General features: G+C 41.2%; 1 protein-coding gene across 1 annotated transcript; it reads right to left on the reverse strand.

Annotated features, from left to right (window-relative positions):
• Nucleotides 1–359: 359 nt before the first annotated feature.
• On the reverse strand, nucleotides 360–18614 carry tlr5.L (toll like receptor 5 L homeolog). Its single transcript, NM_001094980.1, is given in 2 exon segments — nucleotides 360–3516; nucleotides 18499–18614. Coding segments are annotated over 2 exon segments (2637 nt in total). The 5' UTR covers nucleotides 18537–18614; the 3' UTR covers nucleotides 360–917.
• Nucleotides 18615–18883: the final 269 nt, after the last annotated feature.

Below are 18883 nucleotides of genomic sequence, written 5' to 3' on the forward strand. Positions count from 1 at the left end.
TAACAATGAATTGCTACGTGATATTTCTTTTTATTATGTAATTGACAATTGTTATGCTAAGCTATTGCTTTGCTGCTCTTTGTTCTTTCTGTTTTTAAATATGCTAATAAAAATAATTGAAAAGTAAAAAAAAAAAAAATAAAATAAAATAAAATAAGCTTTGCTCCAATTCACACTTACACCCAGACGTTCCCTTAATCCACCCCATTTCATCTGTTTATGCCCAAATCCACCCCATTACCCCTGGACCTATATCACCACCCACAGTTCTGGGATGTCTCGCCTGAACCTGGACCATTGGTGGTTATATAGCCTAGTCTCAGACAAGTGCTCCATACTGAACTCAATAATAAATGGACTCTAAAGAAAAGCACAGGTTTATTAAAAAAAATAATAAATGGCAATAAAAATGTATTGTCAGCATTTACGGCAATGCACAATTGCTAACATTTATATCATTGTGCCTAATATTCACAGTTCACAGGTCCAAACATAAGGTGAATCAGAACAAATCACAGTGCTTTAGAATTTAGAAAAGTATTCAGAAAATGAAACACCTACGTTTATAGCTTATTTATAAAGGAGTAAAAATATCATGTTACTGCAGCTTCATCTTTACATGATGCAATTGGTGTTAGGGCGGGAGGCCAGAGTACAGTGTTCATTACAGGGTCAGTTATAATGCTAATTAGGTTTGCCCTCAGATTGTACATAGAGATACCATATGCCAGCATATGTATTTCAATGTACTAAGCACAATTCAGCAGGAACAGTCCTCACGTTTGCTCATAGCCAGTATAGAGAGATCCTATAGTTATGAGCGTTAAATCTGCTGGAAATACATGTACAAAAGCCTCTTCACTGTGCCTGTTCCTGTATGTGAAATACACAGTCTCACAATTCTTCCTTCTACCACCTCATGAAATAGTCTCTATGGTTTGCAGTTCGTGGTTGGATGATTTCTTCAGTTTTTTCTCCACTTTGTTCTCTTTTAAAATTTGGTATGAAAGTCTGCCGAGAAACCATTCAACATCCTGAATGTCTTCGGGCCATTTAAGGTACTGACACCTTTTAACATAAGCCCGGATAGGCTGATATTTCATTAGCTGGTACTGGGAGAGTGATCCCACCACCACCATGATGAGAACGTCCTTCAGGTCGGTGAAGTATCTACTCTGCGCATAGTTCAAGGCTTCTACACACCACCCATCCTTCAGAAATTGCTTTGTCACAACGCAAATGGTTTTCTTACTGTTCCAAATAGCATCCCTTATATTGACAATGTGATCCTCCCCAGGTACGAAATCCCTTTCCTCAAAGCAGAAATGGAATCGGTTCCTGTCGGAGTACTGAGTGTCCAGATTTTGAAGGAAGGCATCTTGAACCCACTGAAAATCTTTACCGCTATAACACAAATAAGCATCGTATTTACAGGTGTCAGCAGCCTCCTCCTGCTTCTCAGTATCTATAATAAAGCTTATGATTCTCTTGTACATAACAAAGCAGAATCCTCGGTAATGAGTATACGTGACCACAGTTGACATTCCAATTAAAATGATGGTGGCGTTCAGGACAAATAAAGAGAACATGAGGGTCGTCAGCGCTTCACTCTCATCACAGTCCCCCTCCTCGAGAACATGAAGAGGCTTATAGAGAAGGTTAGTTGGATACATGCAGTATATGTCATTTGGAGATCCCAGCAAAGTGGCGTTGGTTTCGTTTAACCACCTTAAGAAATAAACGAGGTCGCAGTCACAGATATAATGATTGTCCGTTAGGTCAAGTGTCTTCACTGAAAGGAACAGCTTGGGATTGGGCGAATACAACTGGTTCTTGGACAAGTCAACAGTGTCCAGATTTGTTGGGAAGATGCCTGGTATGAGATATGTCAACAAATTAGAAGATAAATTAAGGGTCTGCAAAGAATCCAATCCATTAAAGATGCCATTTGGGAGGTAACGAAGGAGATTGTTATTAAGTTTTAACACACCAAGGAGAGAGAGGTTTGAAAATATGTTCCCGCATTGGCCATTGTCCCAGATTAAAGAGATCATATTGTCAGAAAGATCCAGATGTAGAAGTGAGTTATTTTTGGAAATATTGAAATGAGGATAACAAACAGACAAACGGTTCCTCTTAAGAATAACGTACTGAAGAAGTGGATACTGGAGAAGCTTGTAGAGTCCACCAAGGTCCCTTAAATCATTCTCGGAGAGGTCAAGGAAATTGGAATATACAAAAGAACTGTCAATACTTTTAAGTTTATTTCCTCCAACAAAAATGTACCCTATTGAAACCGGGGATTCAAAAAATGTAATTGTTTTCATGGAGTTACCCCTGAGATTTAAAGTATTCAGTTCAGAGAGACTTTTAAAGGTGTTGATCTGTATTGCTCCAATGTGGTTTTGCTCTAGATCAATAACGGTGACGACTGTAAGACTGTTAAATGAGTAGTCATATAGTTCCCCCAGCAAGTTATGTGCGAGATTAAGATTTATGAGGCTGTTAAGTCCATAGAAAGCATCTTTCTCTATCCGGTTAATTTTATTTTCTGCCAAATTTAGTACTTTGAGAATAGTAAGATTTCCATAGGTGTACGGCTGCATTGAAAATATACTTCCCTTTGATAAATCAAGGATCTCCAAGTCACTGTTGACCAAGCCGACAAATGTTCTATTATCTGGATCTTTAAAATTATTATATCCAAATCCAGGCCCCATGATATGATGGCAAAGCTTTAGCTGTATAATTTTAGTTCCGTTCAAAGCACTGGAAAATTTCTGCATCTGACTCACCCCAAATCTATTGCCCGAAAGCAGAAGAGTATCAAACCTAATATTTCTAAAAGGATTTCCACAACGATCTGAACCCAGTGTCTCCCAGTTATAGAAATAATTATCGCTGAGGTCCATAAAGGTAAAGTTTTTCATCTCGAAGCTGTGTAGATCTCCAGCACAAATACTGGATATATGATTATACCTTAGAATGAGAATGCTCAAACTGTAGAGATGGTAAAACAAGGGGTTTGGTTTGAGATATGCGATTTCATTGCTCGAAAGGTCAACGTATTCCAAAGATGTCAAGTCTTTAAAATAGTCATTTTCCAAAATGGATCCATTTAATTTATTGTAGTATAAGAAAAGTATTTTCAGTTGTGACAGCCCAGCCAAGCCTTCAGGATCCAGTATGAGTAGTTGGTTGGTTGCTAAATCTAACTTGACAAGGTTGGGTGTATTCCTAAAACTGTCTTTCTTTACGATAAGTCTGTTGGTTTTCTGACTGCCCAGGTTTAAATCAACTAAGCGGTAGAGTTTGGGGAAGAAGGTTCTATTAATTTCTGAGACGTAATTAAAGCTTAAATCCAGTTTTAAAGTATCACTGCTCACCAGGGGCATGCGAGTCAGGTTACAGAATTTAAAATTTGCCATTCGATTGATGCTAGAACAGGGTGTCATCATGTCAAGAGCCAGCGCTGATCCTCCAATGATAACTGTCAACTGATAGAACAGGATAATCCTAAATGGAAAAAAAAGAGGAACACAGTTTTGTTGAATTACAGGAAAGCATAATTTAAAGAGAAACTCACGCAGCAGCATTAAGCTAACTATATACAAACAGATGCAATTATTTGGCAAGGTTGTCCAATGAGCAGCTGTTTGCCTGATTTGGCCACCCTTAGACCAAGAGTAGACTTTGTCTCCTATGCCCTAAGCCTCTGTATTTTCTTCAGGCTGAGTGATCTGCTCTGTGTCCCACATCAATACAACGGAAACACTTCTGCTTACAGGCAGGCACATGCAGTGGAGCGGCGGTCAGACCAAATAAACAACACTTACCCCATATCTCTCCCAAACTGTCCTTAAATTTGTGTCCCCTTAGATCATAACAAGGTTAGAGATATATAGAAACATTGAGTTAACAGCAGTGTCGGACTGGGACACCAGGGGCCCCCCCTAAAACCCTTAGACCAGGGGCCCACTCTAAGTATTATCTTTCTTCCTCTCTTCACTCAACCTCTATTCTTCTAGTCTATTTTCTTTTCATACTATAACCTATTATTTCATCTATTTAGCCTCTTTATTCTCATAGAAATAGGGAATGGCCATGAAAAAAGCCAAATGTTTGGAAGCAGGAGGGCCCACTGACACCTGGGCCTACTGGTAGTTTTCCTGGTATCCCAATGGGCCAGTCCGACACTGATTAACAGTCACCCTGCTATAGTTCCAGGGGTACCCAGGGCACAAATAAGCACTCACCCCAAATCTCCCCCTAACTGGCCTTCAGACTGGGCCCCCTTAGCTCATAACAAGGTTACAGTTATATAGAAACATTGGGGTAACAGTCACCCTGCTATAGTTCCAGGGGTACCCAGGGCACAAATAAGCACTCACCCCAAATCTCCCCCTAACTGGCCTTCAGGCTGGACCCCCTTAGCTCACAACAAGGTTACAGATATATAGAAACATTGGGGTAACAGTCACCCATTTATAGTCCCAGGGGTACCCAGGTCACAAATAAGCCCTCACCCCAAATCTCCCCCTAACTGGCCTTCAGACTGGGCCCCTTAGCTCATAACAAGGTTACAGATATATAGAAACATTGGGGTAACAGTCACCCTGTTATAGTTCCAGGGGTACCCAGGGCACAAATAAACACTCACCCCAAAAAACTCACTGACTTGCCCTCAGGACCTAATGGTATAAGATGTAGTTAATTGTTTTTTTGGATTGATGGAGAGGATGTTTCTTTTTACTGTTATGTTTATTTTTATTTTGTTTTATTTATTTATTTTTCTATGTTATCTATGTTCTAAGGCATCATTCGATGTTTATTTTCTTTGGATTGCTAATCCTGTTCTGTTGTATTAACTGATGGTTTTATATCAGACAATCCTTTGTTATGTTTACTCATGCTGTTTATATATGCTAATAAACACAATTGAAAAGAGAAGGACCTAATGGTAATGCCTTTGTGTAAGAATCTCTGGGTTCCCTTTCTGGTATCCTGTCCCTAAAGCTAATGTATACTTCTCAAAGTCCATTGAAACCAGAGAAGGCAGAAACCCAGTTCCTCATTGTCACTGTCCACATATTTATTAAGCACCCACTTAGTTCTCCATGATAATTAGGGATGCACCGAATCCACTTTTTTGGATTCGGCCAAATACCGAACCAAATCCGAACCCTAATTTGCATATGCAAATTAGGGACGGAAGGGGAAAACATTTTTTACTTCCTTGTTTTCTGACAAAAATTCACGCACTTTCCCTCCCTGCCCCTAATTTGCATATGCAAATTAGGATTCGGATTCGGTTCGGCAGGGTAGAAGGATTCGGCCTAATCCGAATCCTGCTGAAAAAGGCCGAATCCTGGCTGAATCCCGAACCGAATCCTGGATTCGGTGCATCCCTAATGATAATCCATAGTTTTGTAAATAAAACAGAGTAGGCAGTCTCTGTCCATGTTAGTTAGATATCTAATATTACTAAGCCCAGTTTTATAGGGCAAATTAAAATAGGTGTTAAAATAAGCACTTGATAAAATGTGGACAACATACAGCCTGATCCACAGAAAGCTCAAGAGCTTTAACTACCAGACCTATAAAACAACACAATAAGTTCACTTGTGCTCAAAGGCTTGATACCTCCCAGATCAGGACGAGACCTTGTCTATTCACTAATGCTTTACTCACATACAAAGCCACATGCTCTCCTTCCAATGGAACAATCACTTCTCTATGCAAGTAAACGTCACACCTTGGTTGTCCATTGCTTTTCTTTCTGAAATGTCATTGACGCAGCGCACAGGCTGTGATTCCAGCAAATGATATCCTGACCTGTTCCAAAAATACAGTCCCTCCCCAAAAGCCAATGTTCCTGATCCTAATCTCCCATCTTGTCACGTTAGAATGCCCAAGCAGATATTGGCATTGTATCCCAGTTAGATGCTAGTATAGATGTGTCCTCTCTTTCATCTGAAATCAGTGGAACCTCACCAGCTGCTCTTTGGGAAAGTCTTTTTGTCTTGTGCGTTATTGTCTGGCGGGCTAGTTGCTCGCTAATCCTGCCAATTTCATTTGTCAGTGGTCCAGAGTCGCCATGTCTCACTAATCACATTGTGCTCCTGTCCGCTAGCAAAGTCTGTGATACTGCGGATACGAAACAAGGGACAAGTAATCACATCTGGTTTCATTTATCCCAAATACTTGTCCCTTGTGCTTTACTTACATCTCTCTGTTACTGAAAACTAGACACCCAAATATAGTAAATCTGATAAATACTGTATAGAGAAGAGTATGTGATAGCACTACATATGAGCATGATGGAACAGTGGTTAGTGTTTTATTTTCCTATAAGTGCTGGGTTCAATTATATTTATAGGCCACCATGTGTTTACATCTGGATTTATGGAGCAGTGCAGATTGTGAGACCCTACCAAGTTTCCTGACCCACTTACCACCATCTAGTCTGCTCCATCTTCTTGTATGACACTGGTTAATAATCTTACCATAGCCCTATATCTATGGAATTTAAGGGGTTATTTACAAACGCCCCAGATGAAAATGGAAAAGCACAAAGAGGCATAAACATGACTTTCCTTAAAGGTCATTCCCTCAGAGTTTTGGTCTATGGCCTGGTTGTATTCTGATTGCACTGGATTAAAAATCTGTCTCAAGACGCAAAGTAAAGTGCTGGTGGGTGCAAGGCAGCCCTGTCCTTACTGCCTGCCTGTTGTATTGATTCTTGCACCTGCCAGCCCTCTTCAGAGTCAAACTGGGGTACCCAGGGCCCACTGGATACCCTACTCAGGGCCCCCTGCCCTCTCCTGCTGCACTACTTACTTCATCACATTACCAGGGGAAAACAATAGAAATGACTTTGCATTCCACAGTGGAATGCACAGCCATCTTTAATTATGAATCATTCCAAAATTGTGTGCTTGTGGCAGGACCCAACAGGATCCTCGCCCATCAGGATTTTCAGTGGTCAGTCCGACCCTAGTCCTCCCTAACTTGCTCCATGACTATAATGTTCTGCTATTGTTTATATTCCCACCAGATGTTCTGACTTTCTGCTACACACTAATAACATACTAATACGTTAACTAAAAGCTGGAAGCCCATGGATGTGAGTCTCTAGACTCTCTGTCTACATGTGGCTTCCCTAGCTTGCTCTGTATGTCATCACAATCTAGAAGTAGTCAAAAGAGGAGACACCTTCTCAATGTATAAATCAGCTCAGTGGTGGAGGTATCCATGCACCTTCCCAAAGCATGTAGAAACAAGTTCATCGACACTCATTATTTGAAACCCAACATATCAACTAATAACACAGAAAAATCTGGGCAGCACTTCATGAACGGATTCCTGATGAAACAGACTCTAGTAATTAGATTGTAGGCTCCCTGGAGAATCCTGATAAAGATCACTACATCATATTTCTGCTATTGAAAACAAACATGCGAAATGTGATTTCCAGGAACCAAAATTCCATGCATTCCATTTACATGAAGGATCCTAGAGGCACTGACTTCTATTTTATTTCTACTTCAAATATTCAGCACAAGAGAAAACGGCTGTAAAACCTTGGCTGGGACAATAGGGCCACCACAGTACAGCAGTATCACTAGGAAAGGGCACATAGTTGTATGTACTAAGGCTGTGGTTGCTGCACAATCATTATATCTACTGATTATATCTACAAAGTTCCCACATGGGGCTTCCTCACAGACTTTTCCAGTTCCATTGATGCACCCTTGAACAAACCTGATTCAGACTGGCTCAGGTAACAAACAGGGACTCAATGAGACACACATCTCTATGGTTAGAGAAAGGGCAAGCAAATCAATCAAGGAAATTAGTGATTAAATACACAAAGACAAAATGTTCAGTCGAGCCCATAAGAGGTGTGTTGGGTGTGCCAATATAAACACATGCACATAGATATTGCAGATTACAGGAAAACACCAATACAGTTTAAAGTTCAGGTAAATGGGAGGTGGTAGTGGCATTTTCAGGGGCTTCTTCCCCGGCTGAAAGAGAAATGCCCCATGCCCACTTTAAGGACAAAGAGAAACCCATGAATTTTGCAGAAATGCCTTAAAAGCTGTGGTAAAGAATGAACCACAGTACTTTATACGGTAAATAGTATAACCCCACCAGATGATGTCATATTCTACAGGTCTAATTGGTATATATATGTCAGGTGAGTCCACCCTCAAAGTGTGTATAAACCAGTGGGGATCAACCATTTTCTTTTCTCTGGAATCACCCCACCATGGTTAAGGGTGTCTTAGAGCCTGAGGTAAAGATGGGTCTCCTCCAACCTCTGGACATTCACCTACATACATAACTCTTTCATACTCCTTCTATCTCATAATCTCTTGCCACCTATCTCTAATGAGCATCATGGGGGCTGCAGGCCTGGGTGCACCCCTGGTAGTTATCCCCACTGGGCCTCAGTGAAGAGTCTAAATCTGGCCATACATAGGGAGATCCACTTGTTTGGCAATGTCACCAAATGAGCAGATCTCTCCCTGATATGCCCACATTAAGGTGGGTGATATTGGGCTGATCTGATCGTGAGCCCTAGGGCCAAATGATTGTATCACAATGAGGAGAATATGGGAGGTTGGATCGAGAGTTGCATCAACGAACCAATGTTGTCCTCAATCCGACGGGATTTCTAAACCCGCTTGATCGACATCTGGCTGACTTTCGGCAAGCCTGTTGGATGGCCCATGCACTGGCCAATAAGCTGCAGACTTAATCTGTTGGCATCTTATATCTGCCCGTAAAAACTCAGGTATAATCTGCGCTCTATTGAGCTAAAAATGGCCCATCTAACTTAATTTGTGTTGGATCTGCCATTCTGATTTCTGCTCAGATGGAATAAACATTGCCCTTTTCTGTCAAGAAAAACAATAGGGTTGAATGCAACTGCTGAGGGATCCAACCATCTCATAGACATAGTTCCACCAATGTTTTACTTGGCATGATACAACTATACAGTATAATAAGTCTTTAAGGCTGCACACCCACTAGAGATGGCAAAGGCCAGCATAGTCCGGCTTTAAGGTTGGGCTGAACAAGATTTTGCACTGGGCCTCCAGCATTACAGGGGCCCCAGAATGTTTTCCATTACTAAAGACCCCCGTATGTCCAGCTTCAGCCACAATAGGAAGTAGGAAGCCTCTTCCACTGAGCTGAGAATATAAAGGAAACAGAGGATCCCACTACCCCTACACTGCCATTCACTCCCCACTGCTATAAAAATACCATTGCTGTTATGTAATAAAATCTGACTAATTCTGCCAAAATGACGCATGCAATGTTGTACGAGGCTGTGATGAGTCAGCCCAAAGCACATTACACTTCCAAGCCAAAGTAGCACATAAGCACAATTAGTATATTGTCTGCCAGGCTCAGTGTATCTACCTGCTCCGTCACTGTCCTGTCCCACCTAACAATCAGCCTCTGTATTTGATCCAGCTCCCGTGTGATCAGGAAGATCTGAAGATTTAGTCACACACACTGTCTATTCAATCACTGTTCTTATTTTGGCAATTGAGGGGGCTGTTTTATGATCTGCAGCTGACTCTTTCCAGCTTGCAAATGAGGGTCACTGACCCCCATCTAAAAACAAATGCTCTGTAAGGCTACAAATGTATTGTTATTGTTACTTTTTATTCCTCAGCTCTCTATTCAGACCTTTCCTATTCATATTCCAGTCCCTTCTTTAAATCAATGCATGATTGCTAGGGTAACGTGGACCCTAGCAACCAGATTGCTGAAATTGCAAACTGTAGAGCTGCTACATAACTCAAAAACCACAAAAAATAATAATAAACAATGAAAACCAATTGCAAATATCAGTCATTACATCATACTCAAAGTTAACTCAAAGGTGAGAGACCCCTTTAAACCTGTTGTTTCCTTTGACTTGCTAAGCTTTTTTTTTTTATCTTACTTGCTCTGTTGAGCAATCATGTTTATTGGATGGTGTTGTTTACATTGCAAATAAATAAATAAATAAAAAGATGGTGTTGTATAGTTCTAATTCAGCACCTAACAAGCCAGACTAGGGCCACCCCGGGGCCACAATCACCTAGCAGAAATACACTGGCTGATATCTGAACTACTACAAGCAGTAGCCCCTCTCTTTTCTGCATTTGTAAGTGTTGAATAGACTCGGCACAAACAGACTCAGCAGATTTCAGGAAAGAACTGTAAGTCTCTGCATTTTGAGCCGAAATCCGCCACGGTCTGTTTGCGCAGAGCCGCTTCAATGTGGAAAAGAGAGGAGGCTACTGAAATCAGGCAGTGTATTTCAGATAGCTGATTTCGGCCCCCGTGTGGCCCTAGCCTCTAGTGATTTGCTGGAGTTACTTTTACTAGAAACCAGGCACTGGCTTAGAAGTCAGAACAGACAATGAATAGGAGAGAACAGAACAGAAATCTAAGTAAGTGAAACATGAAGATGAAGCCTCACTAATAATCAGGAGAGCCAAACATCTAGGAGATTCTCCCAACATCTCACCCTAAAGCTGGCCATAGATATTGAGATTTTTAAAAGATCAGATCCTGAACGTGAGACCAAGATCTTCTCGGAACGATCGTACGAATTTACCATCAACTAAAAAGACCAATTTGCCAGGAAAACAAAGGGGAGCTGCCTGCTTGGCCCTGCAAACATAGATAGATTGCACTGGGACCGACAAAGATTTTTTGACCTGGCCGATCAATTTCCTGACAAATAAAAAATCGTAAGATGTGCTATCTTTCGAATCCCACTAACCGCACGATAATTTCTAAGGATTGGTCGGGATTCACTAAAATCGGTCGTTTGGCAAGAGAAATCTTTGCGTCTATGGGGACCGTAAGTGTGTCCCCCCAATCACTGCTCCAGGTCCCCCCTAGGAAAACCACTGATGTTTAGATGTTATTTTACTGACAATCCTGCTGCACACTGAAAGTAGAGGCCAGATCAAAACATCCCATACTAAACACTTGCTCATGGGTGCAGAACACGCAGCTTCTCTCCTGAGCCAGGAAAGTAACCACAAGAATCCCTCTTGCACATTCCTCCCAACCTGCCCCAAAAACAGGATATCCTGTGTTCTGCTCAGTGATTACATTAGAAACCTGTCCTTTACTCAAGGAAAGCAGAACCACTGGAATCCTCTTGTGGTTTATAGAGAACGTACTGCTCTGTCCTGGGAATCAATTGCGTAACTGTGAACTCAGCACATTCTGGTGTTCCAGTGACTGCATGACTGGCCGGCTGCACTGCTCATAGTGACGCCACAATTTATAGAAAACTGGCACCACATCACTAGAAAAAGTATCCGCAACAGACATAGTGACCTCATAATCAAGCAGGCTCAGTACATAATGCTCTCATGCCAACCACTCCCCTCTATCTTTAAAATTTCACTTTGCAGACCCTACCCAGTTCCTGCATTGTGATGTCAGCACTGAGTGATTTTGATATGTAATTGAGTTAGAATTACATGGCAGGCCTATGGCTACAAGGAAATAAGCATCAATAAATGTGCCCACAGTCTGCCAAAAATTAACGCTATATTTTCAAATAGGGATGCACCGAATCCAGGATTCGGTTCGGGATTCGGCCAGGATTCGGCCTTTTTCAGCAGGATTCGGATTCGGCCGAATCCTTCTGCCCGGCCGAACCGAATCCGAATCCTAATTTGCATATGTAAATTAGGGGCGGGGAGGGAAATCACGTGACTTTTTGTCACAAAACAAGGAAGTAAAAAATGTTTTCCCCTTCCCATCCTTAATTTGCATATGCAAATTAGGGTTCGGATTCGGTTCGGATTCGGTTCGGTATTCGGCCGAATCTTTTGCAAAGGATTCGGGGGTTCGGCCGAATCCAAAAAAGTGGATTCGGTGCATCCCTATTTTCAAAGCCTACCTCTTGATGATAATGACCATTTAAAGCTACTCCACTTTTAAAAAATCACCCAAAGGAAAGCAAAGTGCCATTAAAGTTTGCTCACCAGCGATTTACTTTATAACAGATAAGATGCATTATATTACTATCGCAAACAATAATAAAGGGCAAGTTATCTCCAGAGAGCAGTATCAATGCTTTGCCCTTTAGAAAACTTCATTTCTATAATATCTGTCAGTTACAGAATAGTATTGACATCAATTATTATTGTTTGTTTCAGTGCAAACCTTGAATAAAGCAGGTTTGTGTGTCCCTGTATGATATTTAGTTGTTTTGTAGTTCAGCAGTAACTGGAGGACTCGCAGTTGCAAAATATATTAAAGGGGAGTTAACTTTTCGTATGATGCAGAGAGTCATATTTTGAGACAATTTGCAGTTGGTTTTCTTTTTTTGTTATTTTTGGTTTTTTGTGTTATTTAGCTTTTTATTTAGCAGATCTCCACTTTCAGCAATCTGATTGCTAGGGCCCAAATTAACCTTAGCAACCATGCATTGATTTACATAAGAGATGGGAATATGAGATATGAGATGAAATGTACAGAGCATTTTGTTATTTTTATGATAGAGAGAGTGATATTCTGAGACAATATGCAGTTGATTTTCCTTTTTTATTATTTGTGTTTTTTTAAGTTATTTAGATTTTTATTCAGCAGCTCTCCAGTTTGCAATTTCAGCAATCTGGTTGCTAGGGTCCAAATTACCCTAGCAACCATGCATTGATTTCAATAAGAGACTGGAATATGAATAGGAGAGGCCTGAATAGAAAGATGACTAATAATAAGTAGCAATAACAATACATTTGTAGCCTTACAGAGCATCTGTGTTTTAGATGGGTTCAGTGAACAGAACATATGACCATTCCCCCTATTATTTCTATATGAAGTGGAGAAATGAAATGGGTAAAGTGAATAAGAAGGAGCAAAGAAAAGTAAAGAGGGCCCCTGGCATCACCAGTTTGATCCTGTTTGTTCTAGTCACTGTACATGAGCATATTGTCAGCTGATTTACTCTAGTGTCACTTGAGATTAAAAGTAAAATATTAGGAAATCCGTGGCAGGGACATGTTGCAAAACAGGAAAGAAAGAAAGGAAATGCCCCTCTGTCTTCCAGTTCAGGAGAGCACAGGGGTCACTTTGCCTTTTACTTATTTAACGATTTACTTAACAGTGAAGGCAAATCGCTTGTAGAGTAAAGGTAAAGCAGTGGAAGGTCAGAGGGAAGGATTACAGGAACGCACAAACCAGCACATTCTAATATGGTTTATTCATTATTTGCATCTCTTACTTTATGGAATTTTATCATCTAATGATGTAGTGCATCAACAATTAGACCGCCCCTCTATTATGTGACGTTATAGTGCTCTAGCAGCACAGAGCAAATGATTTTGAAAATATTTCTGTTCCAATGTGCTTTTCAATCATGTCATAAATATGCACTTTGATCACTTTACGGCTTTTCAGTTTCTCTGGGGTGAGTGCAGGTAAATAAGAAGTCTATACAGAAAGATCTGTCTCCTTCATGCATCCCGATTATGTTTCCCAACCGCAGTCATCAAATATTTGACCTGCCGGTGATTCAAATAAAGTGATAAATGACTGTGCGGCAGATAAAGCCTTCCTTGGTACGCTGAGCGCCGCTCCCACCTTATTCTCTAAAGGGATTGTTCACCTTCCAAAGACTTTTTTTTTTCAGTTCAGTTGTTTTCAGATTGATCACCAGAAATAAAGACTTCATTTTTTTTTTTTACCGTTATCCAAAATTGATTAATGTTTAATGTTGCTGTTTCAGTCTGGCAGCTCAGTGATCCAGGTGCAGATTTTGAACTGTTAAGCTGGCCATAGATGTAAAGATTTTTAAAAGATCCGATCGTCATCGTGAGACCACAATTATCTCGAACCAATCGTACGAATTGTCCATCAACTAAAAAGACCAATTTGCCAGGAAAACAAAGGGGAGCTGCCTGCTTGGCCCTGCAAACATAGAGAGATTGCACTGGGACCGACAAACATTTTTTAACCTGGCCGATCAATTTCCTGACAGATGTCGGCCGAAAAATCGTCAGATGTACGATCGTTCGAATCCCACTAACCGCACGATAATTTCGAAGCATTGGTCGGACTTCGCTAAAATCTATGGGGACCTTTACAATTTGCTCCATCTATCTATGTTTGCAGGGCCAAGGCAGCTCCTCTTTGTTTTCCTGGCAAATTGGTCTTTTTAGTTGAAGGTCAATTTGAACGATCATTCAGAGAAAATCGTGGTCTCACGATGAGGATCGGATCTTTTAAAAATCTCAACATCTATGGCCAGCTTTACAGAGCATTTGTTTTTTATATGGGGTAAGTGACCCCCATATGAAAGCTGAAAAGAGTCAGAAGAAGAAGGCAAATACTGTAATTACTTAAAAACTATAAAAAATAAAAAATGTAGACCAATTGAAAGGTTGCATAGATCTGGCCATTCTATAACTGTTGATCCAGAATCAACATCAAATGTAGATGAATGAGTTGCACAAATGCTGCAGAGGAATGTTCCTGTTTTGTAAACACACTGCAGGAAGTTAAACGAAATGTTCAGCAAAAAAATAAAAACTGGGTAAATAGATAGGCTGTGCAAAATAAAAATGTTTCTAATATAGTTAGTTAGGCAAAAATGTAATGTATAAAGGCTGCAGTGACTGGATATCTCACATAATAGCCAGAACACTACTTCCTGCTTTTATTTTTACACTGGACTGTTCCTTTAAATGCGTTGTTCACCTTTAAATTAACTTTTAGTATGATGTAGAGAGGGATATTTTGAGACATTTTGCAATTGGTTTTCATTTTTTATTATTTGTGTATTTTGAGTTATTTATCTTTTTATCCAGTAGCTCTCCAGTTTGCAGTTTCAACAATCTGGTTGCAAGGGTCCAATTGACCTTAGTTACCATGCATTGATTTGAATAAGAGATTGGAATAGGAATAGAAGAGACCTGAGTAGAAAGAGAGTAGCAATGACAATAAAATACAGCCTTACAGAGCATTTGTTTTTTTAGATGGGGTCAGTGACCCCCATCTGAAAGCTGGAAAGAGTCAGAAGAAAAAGACAAATACTTCACAAAGTATAAAAAAAACAAATACTGAGGCAAATTGAAAAATTGCTTAGAAGTATCCCTCATACTAAAAGATAACTTCAAGGTGAACCACCTCTTTAAACCACTGTCACGTCATTACATATTAGGGCCTAATTTAGGGGTTAATTAGTACATGCAAGGGAGGGGGAAAGGTGCACTAATTTGGGCCCCTGAGGTCACTTGCATTTCTGTCCGGGGTCTACATAAATGGCCCCTATTATCTTCTGCATAGATTTCTTTAATATAATTTTAAAAATATATAATTTAATTTGTATCAAACGGAATGAAGAACTTGTTATTTGCAGTCCCCTAATCCACCAATCCTGAATCACCACCAACTCACTTCTCCTTCCATGACCCCAATAACTCGCTGCATGACACCAGGACTGCAGCCCTAACATTACTTCTTATCATGTATAATCACCAACAACTTATCACTGGAACAGAAAGGCTTGTAAACATTTAGGGCAGAGACACACACTCAGATTCGAGGAGATTAGTCGGCCGGTGGGGAAGGAATTTCGGGGAGATTAGTAGCCCCAACTTACATTCTAGCCAGCGGGGGGGCAAGGGAAGGAATTTCGGGAAGATTAGTTGCCCCAACTTACATTCTAGCCGGCGGGGGGGCAAGGGAAGGAATTTCGGGAAGATTAGTTGCCCCAACTTACATTCTAGCCAGGGGAAGGAATTTCAGGGAGATTAGTCGCCCCGAAAAAGAGGAGATTTGTCGCCGGGCGACTAATCTCTCGGAATCTGAGCGTATGTCTCTGCCCTTAAAGAGCAGACACACAACAATGTCTTTATGCACCACCACAAGGACTGACCCTGAGTCAGAACATAAGCCTATCCTACCTCAATTCTTCCCCAATTCCCATCCGAGACTGATTATATGTCGGAGTCATATCCAGCTACCCACAGTTCTTGGCTAATATCCATTTAAGTTACCCCTGTGGCTGAGCGTAGAGACCTGCATGGGACTGGTTGGCCAGACTTTATTCTTACCCAATAACCTCTATATTTGCCCCCTCCTCGATTTGCTGTTTGATTGAAACTGAAGGGGTTTTCATAGTTTGCGGCTCACTACCTGTAATGCCAAATAACCAGAAGTGATGTCACTCAGGCCATGCCTGGAACAGAAAATTATCATTTTAATTTAAAAATACACAGGGTTTCTGCACGTACTCAATCACCATCCCCATCCGCACCAACATGGATATCTCTGAACTAAATAAAGAGGAATGAAAATAGTTTAATCCTTATGTACACATGGTTTGTACACTCAGGGATTGTGCTTCAGAGAAAACATGGGAAACTATAAGTATAGCTCTCAGAAGCCCTCTTTACATACCAATGTTTTGGGGGGGAAAACAAAGAATTTAGGCCGCACCCAGGGCCGGATTTACATAGGTGGGGCCCCTAGGCCTGATGTCGTTCATCGCCCCTGTCCCCTCCCCTTTATTCGCACAAATTTCCGGAGCAATGGGATCGTTTGGGCAATGGGAAGTTTATAAAACGATTGTATCTCCTGGTTTCTGAACCAATGTGGATGTGGTTGGGCAGCATGCCGCCCCCTAAAATCCAGCTGCCCTGGGCCTGGTTTCACCACCGCCCTGCCTTGGCCACACCCCTGCTTATGTCCTGCCACTGACTCACATAAAACCCACCCATATCCCAGTAAGCCCCTTCCTTTTTTGGGTACATGATTTGGGACTGTCCTTCCTAAATAAATACATATCAAAGCCTAAACTACAGTATCAGACAGTATCATTTCTAAGACATGGATAATTCTACTGCAGCTGCTTTCCGCCCCTTCCCATTAGAGAATCTGCTGCCTTTGGCCTGGGTTCTACTAGCCGCCCCGCTAACATTGGTCCATATGCACTTGAGATGGGTTTTGGGACACGTCTGTAACAGTTCTCTGTGCAAAACTGTTGTGCATCTCTGTACACTCTGATGCCTGCTAGAAGATGAACATTTATGCACTTTTATGTACAGCTGAACATTTATAGTCACTGATCTATTTATTGTGCCACTTCAGTCTTCCAGTTTGCTTTTGAGGCAACTTCAAGCAATTTCGGGAGACTAAAGCGACACATGGGTTTTACTACCTGCGATTCACATTATTGCCTACAGGAAAGCTTTTCCAGGAGATTAGTTGCCCGCAGAAGCAGAGTCACTGGGGCAGTGTTGGACTGGCCCACCGGGATACCAGGAAAACTCCCGGTGGGCCCAGGTGTCAGTGGGCCCTCATGCTGCTAAACTTTTGTCTTATTTCATGGCCCTTATTTATTTCTATGAGAACAAAGAGGCTAAATAGGTGGATTAATAGATTATAGTATGTAAAGAGAAGACTAGGAGAATAGAGGTTGAGTGAGGAGAAGAAGAAAATAGTACTGAGGTTGGGCCCCTGGTCTAAAAACCTTTTGGTGGGCCCCTGGTCTAAGGTTTTTTGGTGGGCCCCTGGTGTCCCAGTCCAACACTGCACTGGGGTAGAATTGGGCAAGAATTATGTTGAATTATAACCCCCCAGACCCCTCCTGATAATCGGTGAAATTTGGAAGCTATAGTATAGCAACACCTGGGTATCACCTGCTTCCCAAACCATAAACCACTCAAAACGGCCCTCCTTTGCTCCCTATAAGAATTGCTTGAAGTGGCTTTTTAGCTGCTTTACAGAATCCAGTAGCAAGCAGCCTACATTTATCTATACAAGAAGTTAATGGACCCAAATACCAACAAAGATTGTATCTCTCTTTAGTGACAAGTGTCACACTCATAAACCGTGAGAATCAGGAGACTTTTATTCCTCCGGGTATTTACTAAGCACCAGTGACGGCAGCAGAGAGACGCAACAACAAGCTGTAACTGGGATAACAGACTATTCTACATCCCTTTTTGTGTCTTTATTTCCCAACAAAAGTCTCATTTAATTACCCACTGCAAATAAAAAGCTATTCATGCGCTGCTATAGAAAAACATAGTTACATACAAGATTAAAGGACAAATTTGCCCTACAAAAACGTTTAGCATGATCCAGATCGATTTTTTTGGATAATTTTTAGTTGTTGTTGCACATTAGCTTTGGCAACCAGAGCTTCATGTTAGGGGGAAGGCAGATTAGCCAAACTTGAAAACATACAAATACAGAACAACTGCAAGTTTACTTCGAATCCTTTTGTAAGCTCTAATGTTTACTACCTGTATTGATCAGTATTTGTTCTACTGTACAGCACTAGAGTATGTTGGCAATAACAATAAAAGGCCTCCATCTAAAACATACAAAAAAAGTTAAACTTTCCCTTTGTATGACACAAGGCAGAGAGGAAGCCATTGCACATTCTCTACCCCCTGCAGGAGAGAGGAGCAGCTAATAACTAGCACATTCCTACACACCCCAGTCATACTGTACCTATAATTGTAGGCTGCAGCAGGAGCGCTGGAATCCATTGTGTCTGTGGCATCAGGAGAGTAAATACCAACGCTGGGCACAGCTCACATGTTCTTGTTGATATCCTGCTCCTTCCCTGCCAGGGTTGTGCGTGAAATAGGAGAGGTAGTAGTGGAGCCTTCCTTGCCTCCCATTGACTAATTCTGACCCCTCCCAGTCTGGCCCCTTAACCCCCCCCCAGCCAGTCACAGAGTGTGGCAAGGATTTTGGGAAGACGTGTGGGTACAGACACAGCCACACACACACACACTGTATTTCCCAACATTCATACAGAATGATCTGCTGTTATATAATTACCTTGTTACATAATGGCTGTGGCTGAACTAAGACTCATCCATCTCGATTA

This window comes from Xenopus laevis, chromosome 5L (assembly GCF_017654675.1).
Source record: "Xenopus laevis strain J_2021 chromosome 5L, Xenopus_laevis_v10.1, whole genome shotgun sequence".
Lineage (NCBI taxonomy): Eukaryota > Metazoa > Chordata > Amphibia > Anura > Pipidae > Xenopus > Xenopus laevis.